General features: G+C 40.7%; 1 protein-coding gene across 1 annotated transcript in view; it reads right to left on the reverse strand.

Annotated features, from left to right (window-relative positions):
• ESRRG (estrogen related receptor gamma) overlaps positions 1-25,992 on the reverse strand; it is a 634,020-nt gene that overhangs the window by 161,808 nt on the left and 446,220 nt on the right. Inside the window, exon 2 of the mRNA XM_060142039.1 lies at positions 9,413-9,828. Within this exon, the coding sequence (XP_059998022.1) occupies positions 9,413-9,828 (416 nt within the window). The remainder of the gene's footprint in view (positions 1-9,412; positions 9,829-25,992) is intronic.

The raw sequence follows: 25,992 nt of genomic DNA on the forward strand, positions 1-25,992 counted from the left end.
TGTCAGGGCTTGGTTCTGAGTGGGGGAGAACCAAGAGGAAAGAATGAAAGCTATTAGAATGTTAAGAGAGGTACTGATACCTTTTCTTGGGAGTTCATCTTGTCCTCAAAGAACAGCCTCCAGCCTCTTCATCAAAACAGTCATCAGATAATACTAGGGTGACCTGGGTGCAAGTCCAGTTGTCTGTAGGCAAAGTATCAGCCACACCCTAATACCTAAGACGTCCCATCACAGATGCAAAAATCCACCTAGCTAACAGATAAGAAAGTAAATGGGGTTTTTAAAGAATTAATTGGAACTGATCTATGAAGTCCTTCCGACCTGAGCATGTAAACAACACAAACTTCCTTCTCACCAGTGACTTGCTGGAAGAGCTGGTGTGGAGTGCTGGGAGAGGTTGTGGATTTGACCTTGTGGTACGTTTTGAGGTTTTGAGGTTGTGGTAGGCTGGGGCAGGCTAGGAAAAGAGAAGTACTCGCCAACAAATTCCCCGGAGGAAATGGCAATACACATACTTCCTTTCCCGTAAGAAAGTGACTTTATCAGGAAGTATGGATGGCACAGGTGGATCAGGACATCCAGGTAAGTATGGATGGCACAGGTGGATCTGGACACTGGAACCACAGAGGGCACCAGTTCTCACGCCAGCTCCATCTACAATCAGCACCTGGGAGCCCCTTTCCTTCCTGGCTGCTACTTCTGAGGACCCTGGCTCAGGTGAACCATGGGAAATGGATTTTATTTTCTGAGTACAGAGGGGTTTTTTTTTAAGAAAAAAAAAGCTTACAAAAATTTAGAAAAGAGAGAGAGCATAGCCAAGTATGCATATGTAAAGATAATCCAGAATAACATTCTTATTTTTTTTTGATTCTATAACGTAGGCCGTATCAGAGTAGAGTCAATGGAGAATATACTAATATTACAGATATATCAGAAATTTAGTTAAAGTGTGAAAATAGAACTAAGTTTAAAAAAATTACTAACAAGCTTGTCCTTTTATTAATTGTAACTACTGCACTTTTAAGAATTAGCGATACCACTACATCTTTTTTTAATAAATAAAAATAAGTGCAATATCATTTACCAGAGGATCATAAAATGCAGACCACAGTTTCTTCCCAACCACTGTGAAATGACAGTAGAAGAGAGGGTCACTTGTTTGGCAAATATATTGCTTAGGAAAGTGAATTGTGTCTGCTTAACTCGACTAATTATTCAATCTCACTAATTTGACAGTGAACTACAGCTGGACTTTTTACCATGGCATAAAAAAGTTTCATTGCAAATTCTTTTCCTCCTTGAATGCCATTGGCATATACCCCTTACATGGGATAGGTTCCTATCTACTGTCATCCAACTGGACAATATACCCTCTCAGGAGGTTAAAATATGTTGATTTTAAATGACTTTCAAAATACAGTAACATAATGCAATGTGTTGAATAAACATGTAAATGATACCGGAGACGCCGGTGTTGCACATGGGAGTTCCTAACATCTGAAGGACAAAAAAAATAGTGGGGATCATTAAATTTTCTTCTCTTTTCTTTTCCCTGATCAAAGACCAACCATGCAATTTAATCTCTGAAAATTAATCACTCTTATTTTATACAACCAAGATCCAACTTTTTGTCAGTGACTCTAAATGTTACTTTATTTTCATTTACATTGATTCTGTTTTCTGATTAGCTGGCTGATACACACATGTGTATGTCATAGTGAACAGTGAAAAGAGGCTAGAAAATTTTAATTCCTGGGGAAAAAATATTCTGAAAACTGAGATAACAGGCTAAAAAAAATCATCACGATAGAGACCTTGCTTTCAACTTAAATAAATGATATGCATGCAAAGCTGTCCAGAAAGTCCTCTGATATGAAAATCCTGGTAGTCATTGTTGCCTACAAGGAAGATGAAATGAGGGTGTTTTAGTCTAGCAGCTACCCAAACTAGGGCCAGCCTTCAAATCTAGCCCTAGGTTTGTTTTCGTATGACCTCAAGCTCAGAGTGGTTTCTATATTCTTAAACAGCTTAAAAAATAAAACAAAGCAAAACTGAGTACATGACAGAGAAGGCATATGACCTACAGATCCTAAGATATTTACTATCTGTTTTACTCTCTGGTCCTTTATAGAAGAATTTTGTTACCATTAGCTCTTCAACAACCTGAGAAGTGATGACAATTTAGGCCAATTCCTAAAAGTCAGAACAAACCATGAAAAAGCAGTCACTACTCATTTATCCTGAGAAGTGGGTCCACTAAGTCAAAACTGAGAGAGATCAAACTGTAAACTGTTCTGTTTCCTAAAATATCAATTCGCATAATACATATTCTTTACCCACAAAGAAAGTCTGCAATACTAAACTTTACTATTAAAATAAACACTGAAGCTAACAATTAAAATAGCAGGAGAATAATATTTCTCACTGATAACTTGGCAACATTCATGCATTTCAAAAACTCAGACAAAATTGGCATCAAATGCAAGGAAAAGTGGAAAAGTCAATTAAACATAACAAAAGCAAGCTCGGAGTTAAAGCAAATGAGGTTTAGACAATATTTCTTTTCAAAATATCACCTCAATATTTAATTTAATACTGCATCCAAACTGATAATCACTGAGATTCGTTAAGTCAATTCCATATTATTTTGGATTTTAATTTTAGAACTTATTCGTTTTAAAGATGTACAAACCGGGAGAGTGATCTTCTCTAAATGCTATTTAAGTTAAACAGATAATACCTTATTATTTTCCTTGCTAAGGTTCATAAGCTGCACAGACACTCAATTTGTAAGTTATTTCCGCCAGTGCTGCAAATATTCTATTCTGAGACTAAAATAGTACACGGACGGCAAAGAAAATGCTACATCCAGGAAAGGTCCTCTGGGACTACGCCGTCGACTTCAGGAAGGAGTCAACAATTCAGGGTGGGAAACAGCAGACCCACAGACTGTGCCCATTCACCTTTAGCATATGCCTTCCTCCTCTTAATGCCCTATGTTTAAGGTGAGATTTAGGCTCTTATCAGTGTCACCTTTAGACTCAGACTAGGAGGGCCCCCCACCTGAGAGCCCTGGGCTTTAGAAAGTATCATGGTGCAAGCCCTTCCACAGGCTAAGGAGACAAGCCCCCCTCGTACTGCATGATCCCGAGTACCCAGGACTCCCGAATTCCCAGGATAAACCCCTACAAACCCCGTTCCAGGACCTGCGTGGCCCTCTCCCCTGGGTCGCTCCTCTGGAAGATGGCCTGGGCTGGACCGCAGTGCCGGAGTGCACATTACAAGGCCTGTGCGCGGTCAAGGTGCAGCTGTTAGGAAGGGGTGGATGGGTCTTGGATATGGGGGCAGGAGAGTCCACACTATGTACCAGACATGATGGAAGGCAGAGGGGAAGGAAGGGAAATGGGCTGGGCTGCAAGCTAAAAGCTGGCTCTCCTTCCACTGCCTCTTTCTGACACAAAACTCCCAGGAGTCTAAGAATTAAAAATGCCAAGCTAGCCTCCCAGGCCATTGTGAAGGCACATTTGTCAAATAAGAGAACAGAACATATTTGACTTAGCAGTTTGTTATCTTAATTTACAAACGCTTACATATTTACATACACAATATGTGGGTGTACACTGTATCAGGTCCCATGAACTCCGGCAGTGGACTTGGTTCTTATGATGGTCACTCCTAGATTTCACGCTGCAAAGACATTCTGCTTTTTTATTTCCTGAATCCTACATTCAAAGCTTAATTGGGATATTTTACTCAAGTGATAAGATGCAGGTTCCCTTTCTGATTTACCTAGTTTCCCATCCACAGTCACAGAAAGAAAAACTGATCACCATAAAGCTACATAAAACCAGGGGAATTCCCTGGTGGGCCAGTGGTTAGGACTTGTGCTTTCACTGCCGAGGGCCTGGGTTCAATCCCTGGTCAGGGAATTAAGATCCCACCAGCCGAGCAGCACGGTCAAAAAACAAAACAAAACAAACTATATAAAACCAATCAAATTTCCAATCGGCCCACCTAAATGCCTTCTTATATAAAAGGGCACTATTGTGAAAAATAGCTACAGGGAGAGAAAGTTTATTATCAGAGCAAAAGGGGGGTAGCTGCTAGCTGAGAAGCTCACAGGTCCTTCTAGTTTAGCATCAAAGACATCTATTTGTCCTAGAGTATTTGAACCACCCAATGCTTGAATAGCCCAGTCATACTGCCAATAGCAAGCAGAGTCAATCAATTATTGAGCCCTTACTATGGGCCAGACTCTTTGATAGTCTCTTCATTTAATCCTTAACACCTGGGGAAGGGAGGCACAGAGAAGTTATGGCTTCTCAGCAGGTAAGTGGCTAAGACTTGGACCTGGTTTTATATGAATCCAAAACCCATGCTAGAATGAATATCTTAAAAAAAAAATCCCCTATTTTAAAAATATCCTCTTTTTTTTTTTTTTTTTTGCGGTATGTGGGCCTCTCACTGTTGTGGTCTCTTCCGCTGCGGAGCACAGGCTCCGGACGCGCAGGCCCAGTGGCCATGGCTTACGGGCCCAGCCATGCCGCAGCATGTGGGAGCCTCCCGGACCGGGGCACGAACCCGTGTCCCCTGCATCGGCAGGCGGACTCTCAACCACTGCGCCACCAGGGAAGCCCATAATATCCTCTTTTTAAAAGAGGGGGGGAATGCCATATTTCTAGCACAAGAATGAATGGTTGAAATGGTTATATTAATAAATATATACAATTTATTTTCCATACTCTTATATAGGCATAAAAACTTCAGGGGGTGAGTGTTTTGTGAATTAAATAATGAAACATATATTGACTTTGGGGGGATATAAAGATATTTTCCTTCTCTTACCTCCTTAACAAGAATCCAGGGAAAACTCTTAATGAGAAGGTACCAAAAACAAAAACAAAACCAAACAAAAAAACCCCCACAGAAGTTCCCACTCTTTTATGAATTAAGGCCAAACTAGAATTAGAAAAAAAAATCAGAATAACGATATCACACACAAAAACTAATAAGCCTAGAAAACGACAATGAAATCATTGCTGCCATTGTAACCCTGTGGGATGATAGAACAGTCAAAATCCTCTAAAACGTTTTTGGTCAGAAAAACAAAGAAAAGAAAGAAAAAAGCAAACTAAAACCTTCCAAAACTTTGACTATTACCTAAGTGTTGACCTAATTCAATAGTTTTCCAATGATAACTTAGAAACAGTCAATAAGTAAAATATGCCTTTCTGGTTGACTTTCACTGAAATTTATGATGAATTGCCTTTCGCAACTGGAATATCACATTCAGCTTTGAAAAGAACAATTCACATTACTTTTCGCAAGAGGTGCTCTGGATGTATGTTCTTTTGGCTCTAAATTTAAGAAGTATTTTGTCCAACTATTAAAATGTATTACATTTTGGATAACCAATCTTAAATTATTATAACAAGAAATAAAAATTCTAAAGAGGAAATATTCCCATGACTATGGCTCTGAATATCTATGTCCCTTAGTCAAGTCAATGAGAGCAGAACCAGGAAGCCACACTTACCCCCTTGGCCATAGGGGCTATGAGATGGTGGAAAAGACTCGTTCTTAAGGGAAGTTGCATAATCCTTTCTCATTCTTCGGTAGAGCTTTAAGGGAGGGAAGGGAAAGACTACCATCGGGCAAGGAGAGTTTGGCTGCAATGCTGCCTCAAGGCATGAGAATGGATTCCATGGTCCCTTCCACATCAGACTAAGCATCTGTGATGATGCAACAGATTCGGCCACTTTCAACACCTTCTGAGTTGAATCGCTATCATTAGTTGGCCAGAGGAAGGAGGGGCTGTTCCAATCTCCCTTACAATTACCACCCTAATTATTACATTACACTTTCACAATTTAATCCCTTTATTTGCCTCACTGCCTTTTTGGGGCTAAGTGAGCACCACGGCACGAGGCCCGCTGGTGTAGCTAGCAGGGTAGCAGGGCAGCAGGAGTACCACCCAGCTGCCAGCTACAAGCACAGCCAGGTGGGCAAGCCCAGAGTGCTAATCTGGACAGTGACATGTCTGTCTGCTGCTCAAAACCCTTGAAAGTTGCTGTCTCCAATATGGAGTAGAACGGAGCACTATACATCAATGCCAAGAATCACCCTGTGGTTCACCCTGTGAAACTTTTGGTAGCATTTCAGCATCCTAAGGAAGAATCAGCGATAGAAGTCCAATTGTTCTATTCCAGGGATCGCCGGTAAGTAACTATTGCACGGCTATTAATAGCTAAGCGATAGGATTTCTTTTCTTTTTTTTTTTTTTAAACAACTGTCAGGAAATGTTTTCACATAGTTGTCCTATCTTTGGAAAACATACTGAGGACCACGTTGTTTCAATCCACCCCTCCCAAAACAAAAAAACTTTGGTATTCTCTCAAAGCAGGAGACATTTATAGGAGGAATTCACTGCAATCCACAACCCTTTGGGAACCAAGCTTTCGTAAAGTGTTGCTAAGCTGAAACTCAGGCCAGCACAGTGCCAGGCCCACAGTAGGTTTTCAGTCAATATTTGTTGAGTAACTGGGAACGGTTTTCATACTGAGACCATTTTGCTTACACCAGTGTACACAGTATCTGTTAATTTATCCCCAAACACTCCCTTATCTTTGTGTAGTTAGACCCCGAGCTGTGTAAACTGAGTTAACAAAATCAAATTACTAACAGTTTAAATTTGAGATGCTCTGTAGCGTCCATATTCTAATATTGTTGGACAATGGCTGGTAAGAACCCAAAGATTTGAAGTGTGTTTTCATTCTCAAGTTTTGCAATCTAGTAAGCAGGCTGAAGAGATACTTTCAAGTGCCTCAAAGTGAGAGGAAGCTTCGCATACAGATCATCATTGTTTTTATTTACTCACTTTACATGTGATCTTGTATTTCACTTTATCCAGAAGCATTCCTTGAGGTAGGTATTAACGCCTTCAGTTTATAAATGAGAAGAAAGAAAATAAAGGTCCAGTGGCTGAAGGATTTTTGTACGAAAATGCTAATAAAATATGGCTACGATGATCCATTAAATATGAAGATACAGCTGTTAAAATATTTAGGTAATTCATACATACTCCACACTAACTTGGCTTGTGTTCTTCCGTTAAAACTATGAAAGGCCGTGAAAAGATTAGGCTGATAGATCCACTCTATTATGTAAGAGTTATGATGCCTTGAACAACTGTGCACTTTAACTCTTTAACTATGTATTCATCAGCCATACATCAAGGAAGTGATTATGTGATAGATGGCACAAAAGCAATGGGAGATGGTACCACCTGTTCCACTAAGGACAATCACTAAGATCTTCAGTGCTACTGGGTGAAAAGACTTGCCCGCCCACATGCTCTTAAAAGGAAAGGGTAGAAGATTACTCTCTGTGCTCATAAAGGGGTTCAGAATCACCTTTTGTTAAAACATTTAGAAGGAGGAGAGTTTAACAAACATCATCTCCTTTGCACTTTAAAAACCAGTAAGCGTGTCACACAATTATTAAACTGATTTCAGTTATGTCCAACAAGGGACCAGCAGATGAAAAAGAAGAGTTGTCAGCGGTAAATGAGCAGCGACACGGTAACAGAGCTGTGGTTCTCAAACTCGGGTGAGCATCAGAGTTACCTGGAGGGCTTGGCAAAGCACAAATTGCTGGGCCCTCCCCCAGGGATTCTGACAGAGGTAATCTGGGATGAAGGATGGGAATCTGCATTTCTAACAAATTCCCTGGTGATACTGATAGCAGCCACACCTTCAGAAGCACTGTCACAGAACACAGCACGGTAGGGTGCAGTGGTTCTTAACCTCGGCTTTAGATGAAGCATTAACTAGGAAGCTTTCACAAATCCCCGCTTGCCCTGGCTACACCCAAGGCCAATTAATTCTGAATTTGGGGGTATGAGCCTAGGCATCAGTATTTCTTTTTTATGTCTCCAGGTGACTCCAGTGAGCCTGCAAGGTTGAGAACCACTGACATGAGGGAAAACGCACTTATCTCTATAACTGGTTAAGAAGATACATTTTGGGTATTTTTGTTTTGGCCATGCTACGTGGTTTGTGGAATCTCAGTTCCCCGACTAGAGAGTGAACCTGGGCCCTCAGCAGTGAAAGTGTGGAGTCCTAACCACTGGACCGCCAGGACATTCCCAGAAGATACACTTTGTAAACCACGGAGCAGAGCAGAATAGAATCACTGGTGTGCTGGGGATCCTCAATAAACAATGATTCTTTCCTTCCTCTATTTTCTTCAAAAGTGTATCACAAAGGATCTAAACAAGTGAAAACTAATTTTCTGTAAGAAAAATAATTTTCTGTAATTATCTATAGCTTTGAAAAGGAGCTGAGTTTTGTATTTGTGGATTCCTAGTTTACAGGGTCACATACAAATTTCAGTCATGTTTTTCTACATTTTTCGGTGGGAAATAATATTGTTATTTATAAATCCGGAGATCTATAAAGGTTTGGGTATGTCTTACATACGTTGGAGACATATTTTATATTTTGGTACAGTTTGGAAGCTTTTTCACACAAATTTATTAAAAAGGTGGGGAAAGTACATCCAACCACAGGAAAAGAAGGAAGGGCGTAGAAAATTAAATTTGTTTAGAGAAGTGATTCTCAAAAGTGTAGTTCCTGGACCAGCAACATCGGCATCATCTGAAAATTTGTTAGAAATATAAATTCTCAGACCCCCTACCTGAAACAGATGTAATGAATCAGAAGCTCTGGGAGTGGGTGATCTGCATTTTCACAAGCTCTCCAGGCGGGTTTGATGCACACTCTAGTTTGAAAACCACTGGTCTAAAATATTTATCATTTTAGCTATACGAAGAACAGAAGAAGTAAAAGCACTATTTACCCAGTGCGCATCGGTTCAGTTGCTACCCAGACCCCCACTGCTCTAATAACAGCTGTGCTCTTTTAAACTCCACCCAAAGCTTATTATCATTCCATCTTTAGAACTTGATAGTAAACGTGGAATTGATAGGGAACATATGGGGGTGGGGGGGGTGGAGTCTATTCTACAAATCCTCCACTATCAATTTTAACCTGTTTCTATTTTATACTCAGGATAGAATTAAGAATGCACAACTTGGGCTTCCCTGGTGGTGCCGTGGTTGGGAGTCTGCCTGCCGATGCAAGGGACACGGGTTCGTGCCCCGGTCCAGGAAGATCCCATATGCCCCGGAGCGGCTGGGCCCGTGAGCCATGGCCGCTGAGCCTGCGCGTCCGGAGCCTGTGCTCCGCAACGGGAGAGGCCACAGCAGTGAGAGGTCCGCGTACCGCAAAAAAAAAAAAAAAAAAAAAATGCACAACTTGACTAACAAGGACCAGAACCACGAAAACCAACCAACCAACCATCACATGAGGCTGGAGGAGGGTGGGTATCGCCAGGTGCAACCCTCACTCACCTTGAATTGTCCTCTTGAAGAATGCCTTGCAGGCTTCACAGGATGCTACCCCATAGTGGTACCCAGACGCGATGTCACCGCACACTAAACACAGTCTCTTGGGCATCGAGTTGAGCATGTATTCGCACTTGGTCTGGGGGTCTTCAACAATGGTGCTGGAGCAGTCATCGTACAGTTTCCGGACAGGCCCACTACCTCCTAGGATAGGAGCAGAAGGGTAGAGAGGTGGCGAGTCAAGTCCGTTCTGATGGCCATTCATGGTTGAACTGTAGCTCCCGCTGGCGTCTGAAGAGCCACCTGGGCTGTGGTGGTTGACGCTGTCCGTCAGGGAGGCCGGGCTGGAGGGTTCCGTCTTGATGAAGGACGAACAGCTGGAATCAATGTGTCGATCTTTGTTTGACATTCTGCAGAGAAGCCTGAGGTTTAGGGAGGTGCAAACAGAGAGAGAAAGAGGAGAGAGTGTCAAACAGAGACACCAAAATAGGTAGAAACAAAGAGAAGGTGAAAAAATAGAGAAAGTGCAAAAAAAGATCGAAAGGAGAAAAAAAAAGAGAATTCATACGTTAAAGACATTGCTCTTTGAGAGTGCTGCCTAAGAACTAAGGACTACACATCATTCTCTAGTCAATATCTCTTGTTCTACAACAAGGTAATCAGCATAAGGGCGTGACAGGGTTACATCAAAGTGCCCAGACAGGCCATAAACAAAAGCTCTAACTGATCCAGTTCCTTTCATTGTACCTTTCTCTTGGAGAACCACTGTCAGTATCTAAATCAACTCTCTAGATTCTAAATTTATCCATGGAAGAGGAGTAATTTGCAAAGTCCATATCACTTCTAAAATTACCCTTATCCTCACTCTACTTTTCTCTTCCATTTTCTGATGTTGCAGTCATTTTATTATGAGCAGAACTAAACTTTTATTGTCAAGGCTGAACAGATGATTCCTCAGCTCTGTAATTACTGTTTGTCAGCACGCTTCCATAAGCATAACTGTGTCTTTTATTGATCTAAGACACACAGGGAATATATCCTCAATCACGTTGCCTCTTTAATTAAATTGCTCTATTTCCTAGACATTTAGCGATACAGAAAGACATCAAGGATAAAATGCTAGCCAATATTTAAGGATTATTTCCTAGAGCCCACGAAACAGTGAAATGATCACCAGCACTGATTAATAAACATGTACATGTGTTTACATGTGTCTGTGTCTGCATGTGCGATTTGCCACTGTTGAAGAGAGGAATCACTAAAAGCCATTTGAGCCTTCAGTATACCTGTGAATCCATAAACCTGATACTTCATATTCAGCAAAGTAAGGATGTATCAAATTTTGCCCTGAAAAAATGAGATTTGCGATGGTCTCTTTTTCTCCCCTTCCTTTGGTCTTTTAACATCATACCTCCTAAAAGGAAATATGATGAAGCATCTAATCTAACAAACTCTCTCTCTTATCTAGAAGAAACAGACTGCCCCTCTTACTTTGTCAGACCCGTAGGTGATTAAATTTCTGAAGAGGTAATTAGATGAAAAGATATAATTGGTCCTATTTTCTTTCCCGTTCGCCATAGTGCAAAACCCCTTTTAGCCAAGTCTCTAGGAACCTTCTGAGAGCCCACTATACAAAGAAGAGGTGACCGTTGAGAAACAAACTTAGATAATTGCTTCCCGGTGGAAAGTTGATTTATGGGAATCCCACAGGGTAATGGTCATTCACTCGAATTTGGGGGAGTAGTCACAGGATAACCGAAGGGATGCAATTATCTCTTTCACTATAAATCTAATGATATTTTATCACAAATTTCATGCTCTCCTCCGGGTGCCCCCTTCCCCCACTGTTCTGCTACTTTCAAACGAAGAAAAATATGGTTATTTCCTATCAGGGAATGTTCACTGAACGGTTCCGAGAAGGCGGTCTCAAGAGCAAAGCGTCCAGAACAAGAAGTTTGCCTCTTACCTAGCAGATTTCCCATCGGAAGTTCTGTGCTGCTTTCTAAAGTAAAGCAAACTCAGGATGTGGAGAGATCAAACAGGAAGGCGAAATCCACAAAGATATCTTCTTGCTTTCGCCCACCCACTTGGGTTGTCCTTTCCTCAAGAGCTAGTGAAAGAAAAAATATCCCCCCCTCCAGCCTGAACCAGGCGTCCGCTCCCTCCCGCATCTGCTGCCTTGTTCCGTCACTGTTAATGAGCTCTGTAATTAATAGATCGCTCCCCTTGTCTCCCAGCTTGCACCCTGGGCTAAGCACTTTTCCTCAAGTCAACGTTTGAAAGAAAGCGGGTCGGCACTGACTTACAGCAGCCCTGCAAATTCCTTTTAATTTAAAGCACTTACTCTACCACTTCACTTATTACCTTATAATTACTGGACTGCTCGCACATACATTATGATCTTAGACTACAGTTAGAAGTTATTAGGGTACTAAAACACAGTTGCTCCCCTTTCCTCTCTCTGGCACTGAATTTCTCACAGCCATGACAATTAACTCTTTCGCCATCTGCCTGTGAGGCACCATTTCTTAATCATTTTTTCTTTTTCCCAAGGAGAGTTGCTCTGAGCTGCTTGATCACAAAACTGACCACCCTTTCCCTGGGCCCTCTTTTCTCTCTCTCTCTCTTCTTCGATTGTCTCTGTTCAATGTTATCCCAATTTTCTTTCCCTCGGGCTTTCTCATGGACTTCTAAAATGTGCAGAAGTCTTGACTGAGAAACAAGGCGAGGAATCACCCTCCTATTTATGGAAGGGTTATTTGCAAAGTCACCAAATGTTTATGTGTCAAATGCATGTTGTTAAGGTCTTTGAAAAATTGGGTGTCTCCAGCCAGCTGTCTCCTCGAAAATCTCAGCCCCTAACTTTGCAATAATCTGGATGGAAGCAAGAAAATTCAGGAAGTTCAAGTGGTCAGGGAAGCCTTTGGACAGTGGCAATCTCTTCTCCTACACAAGTCTGGCCATTGTAGCTGTAAAGGAAAGTGAACATGCTGGATCAGTGCTGTAGGTTTTACATGTTTCTTCTCAGACATGAACTGCTTCCTTAATGAATACCTTTTTGCCCAGTGGAAATAATAATAGAGTTGCCATTTATCAGGTGCTTACTACCTGTCAGGCATTGACCTGAGTACTTTACAAATATTACCTCATTTAATCCCCAAGACAACCTTGTGAGGGAGGTATTACTCTTTAGGAAACAGAGCCTCAGACATCAAACAATTTCCTGAAAGTCATACAGTTTGGAAGTGGAAGAGTCGGGATTTCAACTCAGGGCTGGCTCCAAAGTCCAGTGCGGAAATGTCCTGAAGCCAACAGAGAGTTTTTCCAGGTGTTCACTGATGTTTTTTAAATAGCCAAGCAAAGAGGGGTAGTGCCGGCACACACAGAGGCTCTATGACATTCACACTCACCCACGAGTGGAAAAGTGGCTGAAGAAGCCACCACGCTGGCTACAAGGCGACCCTGTTCAGTCACCCTCCCCAGGGTCTGGAGTGACACCGAAACAGACTCTTCTGAAAGAACACAGTTGCCTCCTAATTACTACTTAGCTCATTACACTGAACGTTTCCTAGATACCATTACATTATACCCTAAAACTACAGTGGGTCTTAATTCTCTCCCTCTCTGTCTCTGAAATTCTACAGCTCTATTATTGAAGCCTGAGATATTCACAACTATCTATAAATTCAATTGTCAGCTGGTGGGTTTTATTCCAGACTTCACTTCAACCTAAAATTAGAGGCACTAAAATTCACGTTAACTCTAAGAGGAATGTAGTGAATAAGACTTTATTTCAAAAGAACACCTTTTTGTCAGAAAGAGCCATTTTCAAGATGATGGCTTTATCCGGAGCCAAAGAGAGTAAGCCCAATTCCACATTGTGCTGTTAACGCAGAAATTTTAGGTCACGTTGGATTAATAAAAATCTAAACTTAGTTAAGAATTACAAATAGAAATAACATGTGTCGGAAAAATGTGGGAAATATTTATTTTAAAGGCTACGTAGAGTTGTTTTTATTTTATTATTTTAAGAGAAATGATGGGAGACACAAGGGAAAAAGAGAAGCAACTTTCTAAACATCTTCTCTGAGTGAACACCCTGAGAATAAACTGGAGGGAGAAATAACCATGTCAAGAATAACATTTATTTTCCCTATAAGAAACTAAATTTGGGGGATATAACAGCCTTCCAGAGGCCAGAGACATTGCAGTGCTTTAGAAAGTATTTTCAATACAGTTTGAGGTATAGTCTTCTGTATTCTATATATATTCTATATATGTTCTATTATATATATTATACATATATACATATATATACATTTATATATAAATTCTGATGATCCTGCTTCAACATAGGAACTTCTTGCCCAGCCTTGCCTAAGGGTTAGCAAGAGTAAAATTTATCTTTGGTGTTAGATACTAATGATCAGGCAAATAAAGCTTCTGGGTTGCTGGACTATTTAAAAATGTAATTTTTGACAGTTGATTAACTGTACGTACAGGTGTTCATGTATAGGGAGAAAGTGACAGACAAAAAGAATAAGAATCAATTAAAGTTGCTGCTGGAGGGGAAAACAAGATCATCTGTAAGTTAATATTCCATTCATATTATAATTATCAAGCTTGTTTTCAGAGAGGCTACCTAGATCCAGGTAAACGTGTGACTATGAGTGAACTGCTGTGAATTTCTGGGCAATGTGTAGGTGTCCAGAGTGGTCTACATTTCCCAGAAGGGACTTAAGCCTACGTTCCATAGGCTTATATATGATTAAATATTATTAATCCTTTCACCAAACTATTGGGTTGCCCAAAACATTCGTTCGGTTAGTGAATACGTTGTTCAACAGTTCTTCGTGAAAGTTAAAAATGTGTCTTTTAGTTTCACCTAAACCCGAATGAACGTTTTGGCCAACCCAATAAAAGTTCGTAATACGCAGCTGCATTTCACCTTTTGAATTTTATACCAAACCTGAGTTCATTTGCTACTTTATTTCCCTCCTAAAAAAAGTGGTGCATCAATGCAACACATGTGTACAGGTCTTCTTTGGCCTTCCTGATTTTAACACCAAAGCAAGATTTTTTGAAATTTTATTATACCTATATTTCAGTGACAGACACCGAAATAGGCTAAATAAATGACAACTAAACAACTCACTAGTTTATTTTCTTCCTTGTCATCCTTAAGGGCCAGAAAAGGTACCCATCATCATTATAAATTCCAAACACTTTATCAATTTATATCTCAAATTTTTACATAACAACAATGGAGCCAGCAAACCTGCGAGTTTACAAATATGAGGAGAGAGAGAGAGAGAAATAAGAAGACAGAATCCTTAGTTCTCTCACTGAATCAGGGAACTTCAGGGTTGGAAAGGAAGGTTATCAAAAGTCCTACTTACTGCTCATAACTTAACCTATCCAAAATAGGAATGAAGCTATAAGGATTGGTCGGTTTTCTACCTGCCGAAATCACCAGATTGAATATTTAAGTATTTTTGTTTCAAAAAATAAGAAGCTTTTATTAGCCTACAGGTTTGGGGTTTTGTATTAATGCTTTTAGAAGAAAACCTCCGAGACTAAGGCAGCAGCTCCCCGAGGCCCAGGCTCCAAAGCTCATGACCCCAGCAGCTCCGCTGGCAGTCTGAGTTACAACTCCAAGCACGCCACTTTACAATGAGCTTTTTTTTTTCTCTCCTGCTTCAACTAATTGCACTCTCGTAAAGTGGCAAAATGTGAATCACTTAGTAACAAAATGGGCACCAGCTGCTATTGTCAAAGAATGGTGACGCTGAAGAAAGAGAAAGCAACCGAATGAAGTGTCATGTCAGAAATCAACGGTGCAACGTGTGATTTGAGAAAACATGACTACTTTACAGAGACAGGGTGTCATTATGGCATCACAGTAATACGCTGCTTTGACAACTGCTGGGTCTAACATATCATCATTGCATTAAGGTACACTGGCTTAGTTGGGGAAGGAAGAGAGAGGATTTTTTCTTTTAATAAGAAATATCTTCAGGTCTGCCTGGTTAACCTAACAGAAGGAGACCATTAATTGTAAAGAAGGAATTGTAAATCCTGACCCACACGCCAGAAAGATGAAAACACATGCACACATATGCACACACGCTTAGATATTACTTTAGGTCTTCTTTAATAAACGTGGAGGCCCATCTAATGGAACAGGGGTCTGCATAACATGATCACAGTGATTTAGTGATACCGCTTCTTGATTCTTTGAACAAATAACTTGTGCGTACAGTCTAAAAGACACTTTGCAACTTTCTCTGTCAAGAACCAGAGTGAGCAAACAGCTCCCCACAAAGCTGAGGCTTGAGATGTTGACAAGAGATGTAACTAAGTTGTGTGGGAAGCAGGGACCAGCTCCTTCAAGTAACAAATCGGAGCCTCTGTGTAAGCTGAACGCTTTCCCAATTCTGTCAAGGGCCCCGTGTGCTACACTAAGCAAAGAAGTTTAGGACAAATAAAAACAGGACACTTGGAACTCATTTCTGGCCAGTCGCTGAAAGCACCCCAGGATTATAATTTCATACCTAGGGCTAAACCATGACCAGGAAGGACCTTGCTGAAACCCTATCTGCTTTTAGGGCTCCAGTGTTCCATTTTGCTCTGAAATTAGGTTGGTCGACTATCCTGATTTAATCACTGAAATCTCATGTCCTGGGACTTCCTTAGTCCAGACAACCCAGGATGGTTGGCCATCCAATCGGATATAGAGAAAGACCTATAAAACCTTGTGCCTTTCCTCATGCTGTTGTCCCTAAAACAAAGGAAGGGAAATGGATTCCATTCCTTTTCAGCAAAGAGAAGTGCACTGTTCACACTGTGTTCTAAGTGTATGGGTTAGGAAGTACCCGCATCCTTTCTTACTGTGCCATTCCAGCCAGAGGCCACTGCCCAGTGCCTTGTTAAGTTATCCAGACTATTTTAGACGTTGGCAATTGCAATTGCTTCCGTTTGCATTACCAGGTGATTTCTGATGCTTCCTGGTTGATAAACTTTATTAATGGGAAAAGAAATGGTCCTGTGATATCACAATGTGTTGCTCATTACAGTTGTTGACAGTTTCTGTATTGAAGGATTTGATCTGATGCAGGAGCGTTTACTAGTGTAATTCTTCCTTAGCTTGTTTCCTTGGACCTATGTCAATCTGGGGGTGCGCATCCCTTGGTTATAGCTCTAAATACAGTAAGCGAGCTACTGGCAAATCAATAAGACTGTTAAATGCATAATAATACTGGGTAATTGCATACATGATGTTTTGCATAATTAACTGTCTGAGCTTTTCTTTAATATAATGGGCTCTCATGTAATATAGAGCAGCTATAAGTCTATAAAATATACACAGTTTATATGAACCATGATTCTGCTTAAAACTCTGGCTAATCACCTACATTGGCTTTGAAGGGAGAGCTCTCCTCCACTGCCAAGTCCAAATCAATTCTTATGACATTACTTTACAACTAACATGATATTTAACTGATGATGGCTATTAGCTATTACACAGATTGCATGCAAGGACTGTAGCAGTAGGGGAAAAAAATACCATTCAGTTTAAACAAACTTCTGCCATGTAATCAATATTACTGAGGCAAATTAAGTGTTTTAACAAGTGTGTATATTTGCCTTAATGCAGTTTAATTAACTATATCCTCACAACTAACTGCCCAAGTCCAGGACACCTGTGGATATTAGAAGACAACGTCAAGAACTGTCTAGTCAGCAACTCAGATGCACAAGGGATGCAAAACAAGCATTTTATCTCCAATCCCTAAGGAGCGTTCTTTCCTTACACAAGTTACTCCCCTGGGACCAAAAGCCAGAGGCCCAGAAGGGCTTTAGAATCACGTGCTCTACATCTTGATGTAGGATATGCCCAAGTATTGACCGGATCACTATCTCCAGGGTAGAGTGAAACAGCCCTGGGCACAAGGTGGGGACCCTGCCAGAAAAAAAAAGGTTAGTATGGGGTAAAAAAAACTACCTAAGATAAATCATCAAAATGAAGCTTAGGATATATGCTGAATGTAACATTTATTCAGTCTTAGAGATTTACTATGCCATGAGCAGACCTCCTCCGCAGTAAGCTTTCTAGAGAAAAGAAATAGTCTCCTCCTTCTACAAATCTCTGGTCTTTCAAACAGAAATATGGATCAATAAAGTTTGCTTGTGTTCAGACAATTCTGTTTTCAAGCAGTCAAGGAGCACACGGAAGAGAAAAAGCCGACACAACAGCGGGGGGACTGACAGCTAAACGAAGACCTTCTAAAGGCATCTCGCTAGAGCAGAAATAAACAGACATTCAACTCATAGAAAGTCTATGCACTGATCTTTACAAATTAAAAATCGAATATAGATGCTTTACACACACACTCCAGTGATGGAGTTCACAAATCAAATCCAGGTCAATGAAAACTCAGGCTGCCTGAATCTCCCTTTCCTATTCTCTTTGCTACGCTGGAAGAGGAAATAAGAATGCTATCAAGAGTTGATGTAAGGATATTGAGATCATAATACTGATGTCACCCTTTACTCATTAAGAAAATGTTTTGCAAAAGCAATTACAATGACCAATAAGCCAGGTGCCTCCATAGAGACAGGCCAGTTCCTCTGGAGTGGAACTCTGAAACACTCCCGGAAACTGGGTGAATCACAGTGGGGAGAAAGCTGAGATGCTGAGGAGGAATCACTGTTGAAATAAATAAGCATAAATAAAATGCTTCGAGCATTTTGGAACATTTCTATGTTAGAGGGAGATTCATAGTACCACCAGATAATAAACCACATCTTCCCCTGTTGGACAGTGGTTAAACTATATTTATACTTTTAACTTAATAGCTTAGTATGCAGTAGTTAACATCTGGATGCAAAAGCAGCTGGTCTGGGGGTGATCTATGATAGCAGAGGTTACCATGATATTCCGTTGGTATTAGGTGTTGTTCAGCTGAGGTAGGAGAGTTGGGGGGAGGTGTGGGGGAGGGGAAATCAGCTAATTATTAATCCTAAGACTCCTTCCTCTGTCTTCTTTCTTTAAAAGAAAACATTTCATTGAGCTAGTTGCCTGAAGAGAAGGTGAAGCTTAAACACACAAGCCACTACTTGCAGGCAATGAAAAATAACATATATATACGCATATATTTAATTCAAGCCATGGAAATGACGAAGGATTTGTTCTGCGGCATTATGGGTTTTGTAAAAGAGATTATTCAGCAGTGAGACACCATCCAGCGAAGACAACAGAAGCCACCGAGAGGCCAGGATTTCAGATCGGAAGGACTCGCTTGTGGTTTGTCATTCAAAGGTCCAAAGATAAACGTGCAGAGAAAAATTTCTGAATCTTAGTCTCAATTCTGAGTAGGACAGGGCTTCCCTGGTGGCGCAGTGGTTGAGAGTCCGCCTGCCGATGCTGGGGACGTGGGTTCGTGCCCCGGTCCGGGAAGATCCCACATGCCGCGGAGCGGCTGCGCCCGTGAGCCATGGCCGCTGAGCCTGCGCGTCCGGAGCCTGTGCTCCGCAGCGGGAGAGGCCACAACAGTGAGAGGCCCGCGTACCGCAAAAAAAAAAAAAAGTAGGACACCAGGGTTCCCACACTTTGTCTGCCTTCTCCTTCATTTCTCAGCAAACTGTGTCTTCTTACAGCGCTAGAGGGAGGGGCGCGGTGGTTCCAGCTGGGGACTCAGTGCTGTGTGACCGGAGGCAGGTCTCTACCGCACTCTGACCCTTATCCTGCCTAGTCAAATGGCAGGATGAGCCCACGTGCTTTCTAAAATAACTGCTGCCATTAAAAAAAAAATTATACTGGGTTGGCCTGAAAAAACCCAAACGAACTTTTTGGCCAACCCAAGATTTTACTCAAATAAAACCCATGCTGGCTTGTGACTCAGATGAGACTGGGAGCAAGGGCTACTGCATGAAAGCACACTTCCCGAACGTCCTTTTGTTTCCTTGGCTGCTACTGCACTTAGCCAAGCTTCATGGTTAGGGCAGTGCACGTGTGTGTGTGTGTGTGTGTGTGTGTGTGTGTGTGCGCGCGCGCACATACACGCATGTACGTGCTTCAGGAGAAAGAAAAAGTACGTAGCCAACAACCTGCTACATAACAATGCAACCACAGCAACTACAGTCAACTGAGGAATCCTTCCCAGCGGGTGACCAAAGGCCAAATAGTGCCGTGATCATCTGGTGGGATCCAGGGAGCAGAACCCTTGGTTTCTTCCTAGAAATGGCTCTCTTTTTGCTCATGACGTTTTTGGTGGGAGGTGTTGGCGGAATGGGCAATTCTCTGCAATCAGTGTTTAAGTGAATGTTTGTCCCCGTGTGTGACGCCACGCTGTCAGCAAGCAGCGGGGAGTCCTTGAGTTGTCACTACATTTGATTTGACTGCCAGTAGGAAGCTGCATTTCTACCAACTGTTAGTTGCTCGCTCAAAGAATCTTTGTTTCTGGAGTGATTTTTTTTCCTCCTCTATTTCCTTTTCCTTGATAGGTTGTGTGCCCAAATGCCACGTGGATGTGTCAGAGGCAACTTTAGTTCTTTTCTCCCGAGCTGGTCAGACCTGAGGGCCCGGCTGTAAAGAGTCCACCCAATGTGTTCGGAATTTCTAGTCTCTCATTTAGATTCTCTGAACTTTAATTCACATTTCCTAGATCCTCACCGGGTCAACACAGACGCAAACTGGTTTGGCCACATTGTGGTCACATGATTTACTTGGTGGGGTTTATTTTAGCTGATGGAGCAGACATTTCTGCAGCTCTTATCAGCCAAAAAGAAAAAAAAAAGCCTTGTCACTCACCTTTTCGTGCAATTTTGTTGAAATAACTGCTCTTTGGGTGACTGCTTCCGATACCTCTAAAAATTTTTCTGATTTGGTAACTTTACTACTTCCCATGAAAGCCTTTCTCTTTCCAAATAATGATTTTGGTAATTAGGATTCTCAGATAGTGCCTCTGATAAGAACTTCTGACAGTGAAAAGCATCTTTAGAAACAACAAAAGCATAGGCATGAGTAAAAACGGTGGGGAAATAAAGAGAAGGAAAAATCCCTCAAAGATATTATGAAAATTCAGGCTGAATGGAAAATTAATTAACACTAAACATCTAAAACTGTAATTATGAAAAATTTCATTAAGGAGAGGCAGGTGAGTCTGCTTTTCTAAATATGACAAGGTGCTGCGTAAAAATAAAGTAGAAGCAGGTTTTGGGGAGTGGAGCACGAAAGTCATGTCTTTAACCAGATCAAATTCTCGAAATTGGCTGTCAAGACAGGATTGTTGTGATTTATACCCGTCTATCAAGTGCACGAACGGAGAGACTGAGAGAACAGAAACAAGCTGCTGTCGCTTCCATTCGCAAAGAACCTTTAATTTCCACAGCACCATCTGTTACCAAATCTAATTCACATTCCCCCCTAATCTGGTTTAGTTCCATAATACTAATTCTTCCCCAACCCCTAGGAACACAAACCACCACCAAAAAAAAAAAAAAAGGCTTTGGTTCTTGGTGACTGAGAAATTGAATATTACAGAGTTAAGGTGTAAAGGCTCTGGTGACTTAAGTGAAGCATACTCTTCTCCATTAAAATGTCTTCCTGGTAAAGGGATTTGTTTTCAACCAATGCAGAGATATGAAACTGTTCATATTTGGGATAAAAGAAAATGGTGATATAAAAGTAGGCCGGGGACATGAAAGCAGAGGTTGTCATAAAATACAACTGTCAAGTTTAGTCACTTTCAGAACTGGCTATAAAATCACTTTGTCATGGTTTTCACATAGAGAAAGCCTGAAACTGTATTTTTGTTAAGGAAACTGAGAGTGATGTATAAATTCAGAAAAAGTAGAGAAGACTGGGCAGGGGCGGGGAGGGGAAGCTGGGGGGAAACCTAGGAGGGAATGAGAATGGAAAAAAATCATATATAATTTAAAATAAAGGGATGTATATAGGTAAACACACATCCATCTCTCCCAGTCCGAGATTCTATTAGCACATAGTTTTGATTCAACATCACTTCTGCTCTTAGCCAATATAATAACTGGCATTCACAATAATGAAGCTGTGGGGCTATAAAATTATAAAGTGCTTTCTGCATCAGAGAAAGATTAAACTACACTCAGTAAAGATTTACTGCTAAGTGTATTTTATTGCTTTCTAACTCTGTGAAAATCTGTTATCTCTAAAGGCAATAGTACATAAAGATCCAGAGGCATACATTACAAAACGAGAAAAGCCATTGTTTGAATCCTAGGATGAGAAGTTTTGATTACACGTTTAGTCAACTAGCTCACTACCTAATTCTTCTAGGAACATTAGAAGCATTATCCTTTTGATCTCTAACCCAGTCACACAGAACACTAGCTGGGTTACAGGATATCAACCCCTCAATGTCAGTAAGTCACTGGAGAGGTTATGATCAAAATATTTATTTTCACGATAGACATGATTATCACCCATAAATACATTTTTTTGTAGAAAAGACTTTAACTTGTGAAGTCCATCACCGAACTGGTAGTATATTTATACCCAATTTTAATAATCCTAAATCTGTTATATAAAGATGTACATTTTCAGGAAAGAATCTCTCATTTTACTGATATAATCCTCTAACTAGGTAGACAGATATTTTCGACTATTAGCAATAATAAGAGCCTGCTTTTTAAGAGACATGGTAGATTATGAAAGAAGAGAAATCGTTCAGGACATTGTAACAAACAAGAAAACTGGAGATGAGAATAAATATGCTTATACACACACATGAGCATATATATATATACATGTGCTATAGAAACATCAGTGGGTGTCACACACACATATCAGTGATTAGAGATTCTAAAAATGGTAAAATATAAAATAACACTTAGTATTTTCAATATTCATTGAGCAATATGCTAATTCTGATATCCCTAAATCATATACAGTAATTTGTACTATATAATTTTTAGAGTTTCTATTACAACTGCAAATTAAAGAGAAAATTTTGTTTTCTTCACACTCCTAAAAATGGCTAACATTCCCAACACTGACAACACCAAATGCTGGTGAGGGTGTGGTGCAACCAGAACTCGCATACATTGCTGGCAGGGTATAAAATGGTCCAACGTTTTTAGAAAAACAGTTTGGAAGTTTCTTATGAAATTAAACGGATACTTACTATGTCACAACAATTCACTCTTAGATATTTACTAAGAATGAAAACATATGTCCACAAAAAGAACGATACACAAATGTGTATCATCGCTTATTCATAATGGCCCTAAGCTGAAAACAAATCAAATATCCATCACTGATGAACAGAAAAATAAATTATCATATAATGGAATTATAAAATTATACATATGTATGTATATACATTTGTGTGTGTGTGTGTATCTATGTGTGTGTGTGTATATATATATCCTGGTCAACAATAAAAATGAAACAAACTGTGATCATCCACATACAATATCAGAGATACTCTGGTGAGCAAAAACTAGGTAGATACAAAAGAGTGCTTACTCCAAGATTCTGTTTATGTGAAGATCTAAAACAGGCAAAACTAATCTGTAGGGACAGAAATCACCAGTGGTTGTCTGGACCAAGGGGTGGGGAATGGCTAGAGGGGGTCATTAAGGAAATTTTTCCCCCTAACACTTTTTTTTTTTTTTGCGGTACGCGGGCCTCTCACTGTTGTGGCCTCTCCCGTTGCGGAGCACAGGCTCCGGCCGCGCAGGCTCAGCGGCCATGGCTCACGGGCCCAGCCGCTCCGCGGCATGTGGGATCCTCCCGGACCGGGGCACGAACCCGTGTCCCCTGCATCGGCCGGCGGACTCTCAACCACTGCGCCACCAGGGAAGCCCTAACACTTTCTACCTTGTTTATACTTATGTCTAAACCATATTTTTGTATGTTATATGGATCACTTTTGTCAAAACTCATCTAACCATGCATGGAAAATACGTGTTTTGTTATACGTGAATTTTATTGATAAAATTGATCTAAAGAGAAAATTTTGAACAGTAAGTTTAAACATAATGGGAGTTCCCTGGCAGTCCAGTGACTAGGACTCCACACTCTCACTGCTGAGGGCCTGGGTTCAATCCCTGGTCAGGGAACTAAGATTCCACAAGCCACTCGATGCGGCCCCCCCCAAAAAAAGTTAAACATAATAACTTTATATTACTAGAAGTTTCTATCGATTCCTATGCCTTGTACCAGGTCTTAAATAGCCAGACCTAGAAAATTCTTCATCAACATCTAGCTGTACTTCTGATTTACACACAAGGACCCAGGGGGTCAGGGAAGAGAGACAGATGACTTATTCAAGGACACCCAGAATTAGAGGCAGAACTCAGTCCAAATTCCAGCTTTCCATCTCTGAGGCCAGACCTTTTTCTAACCTATTAACGGGACAAAGGCTGAAATCAAGATTAGGCCCATAGTGAATAATATTCTACTGATCTGAATGATAAACACCCCTCTGTATTCTGTTTTTAAAAACATGAAATATGTGTTACTGTAAATACCAAATAATTCCGTGCATCCATGTGCATATTTGGGAAGTAAAGAAAGCAAACCTGACTTCATTCCTCATTTTCTTCATCCAAACATGGCGCATGATAGAATGGCTTTAGTAAACAGGCAATATGTGAGCAGCGATGTGGTCATGTGTCATTGTAAGTAATTCACAGTGGGCTTTTAAACTTTTTTGGTTTGCTTTGGTTTTGTGTTTGGAATAAGGATGTAGATATTATGGGAGACAGAATACGGAAACAGGATTTAAAACGTGGAAATCAGAAAAAGAGGAGAGTCACCTGAGTTTTAAAAATATGATTTATATATCAGTATAAACCCAATAAAAATGTGTCAGGGGAAAAGTACAATATATAAAACCTGAGGTGGTACATTTCAAAACAAATGTATAATTTTAAAGGAGCTTCCAGGAAAGAAAACTTGCAGAGTAACTTCAATCAACTTAAAAAATTATTTCATCACCAATTTACCAGCTACTTCTCAAGTAGGAAGACGGCATGGTGTTCCTTAGCAGGAAAGGAAATAAATCACAGAGCACATTTCTTTCCCTCCTTTAACTTTCATACACATGAAGGTTACAGCATTTAGTACTTCGCTAAGGAGAGACGACATGATTATATAGCTAATTCATGTTTTCCTGAAAAGAGGATTCTGCAGAATAATAAAACTGTGCACATTCCTGAAGACAAATCTAGCCAAGCTTACAACCTCTCTCTTTCAATGGCTCCACAACACTCTACATGTCGACAACCAGGCCCCTTAGCCAAGGAGTCTGGACCTTGCCCTCACTGGCTGGCCATCCTCTCTGACCCCAAATATCACTTCTCCCCGCCTTGTACCTCGTATATATGCAATGCTTGCCAACTTGTATTTCCTCCTACCAACCAGCTTTCCCTTCTCTCTGGAATGCATCTCGCTTTCCCTGTCCCCCTAACAATAAGCCATTTCCTATTCATTAGTAAAACCTCAACTGAGTTATCACATGTCCAGCGAGCCCTTCCTGACACCTCTTTCCCTAGATATTCCCATAATTCCGTGAGCCTATTTCTACAACCGCACTTAACACACTGTCTTTCCTGTGCCCGGGCTGGTGAATGAAGGAAGAAACCATAAATTCACATCCGCAAAAATCGGTGAACTTTAAACACTGGGCACAAATTTTCTAAATTAGAGTGTTGTTCACACAATCTTGAGAATCTGTGAGATACAGCATGAAACACAGAAAAGCTATTTTTATATCTCCTTAGGTCAAAGTAAACCTGCTAGGACATTTGATTTAAACAAAACAAAACAACCTACAGGGTGAACTAGGAAATGATTACAAGAGTTTTAATTAGATGCCCCGGCTTTGAGTTCACCAACATTATTATTACTTAGTTAGTGCCAACTAACTGTGGGCGCTGACATGTTATCTACAAACCTCAGTTGCTGAATCTGTTAAATGGGAACTGTATCTCATAGTATAGGAAGAGTGAATAAAAATTATTTGCAAAGGTGCCACTGAGTTCAGAAAGGTATCAATGAGCAAAGAATGAGAAAGGCCGTTTTAGGATGAAGGAGGATGACCCAGAAGTGGGCGAATGCAGGGGAGGCTCAGAGAATGAAGGAGGGGGTAGTTTTGCAGAACGCTATAGGGGATCTGGAATTTGCTATGGGTTCAGGAAGTAGTTTGGGGCCACACTGTGGAAGGTTTGAAATACTATAGTATGCAGATTAGATGTTATTTTGTAGATGGGAAGTTACTGAAGATTTCTAAGGAGAAAAGACATAACCCGATTTGTGCCTTCATTAAACACACTTTTGAGTGCAGCACTGCCCATGTACTCACTCATTCATCCCTATCATGTTTCAGGCATAGAACCTGATAAAATAGACCAGACCTCTGAACTCACAGTGTTTAAAGCCCAACTAGGAAGCTATTCTATCCAGCAAGATAAATGATGAGAAAAGCCTGCAGTAAGATGGTAGCAAATAAAATGAGAAAAAGAGGAGATAGATATTGTAAGCATCATCAAAAGAGGTTTTTGCACCCCCAGTGATCCATAAATAATACATGAGAATC

This window comes from Lagenorhynchus albirostris, chromosome 2 (assembly GCF_949774975.1).
Source record: "Lagenorhynchus albirostris chromosome 2, mLagAlb1.1, whole genome shotgun sequence".
Taxonomy (NCBI): domain Eukaryota; kingdom Metazoa; phylum Chordata; class Mammalia; order Artiodactyla; family Delphinidae; genus Lagenorhynchus; species Lagenorhynchus albirostris.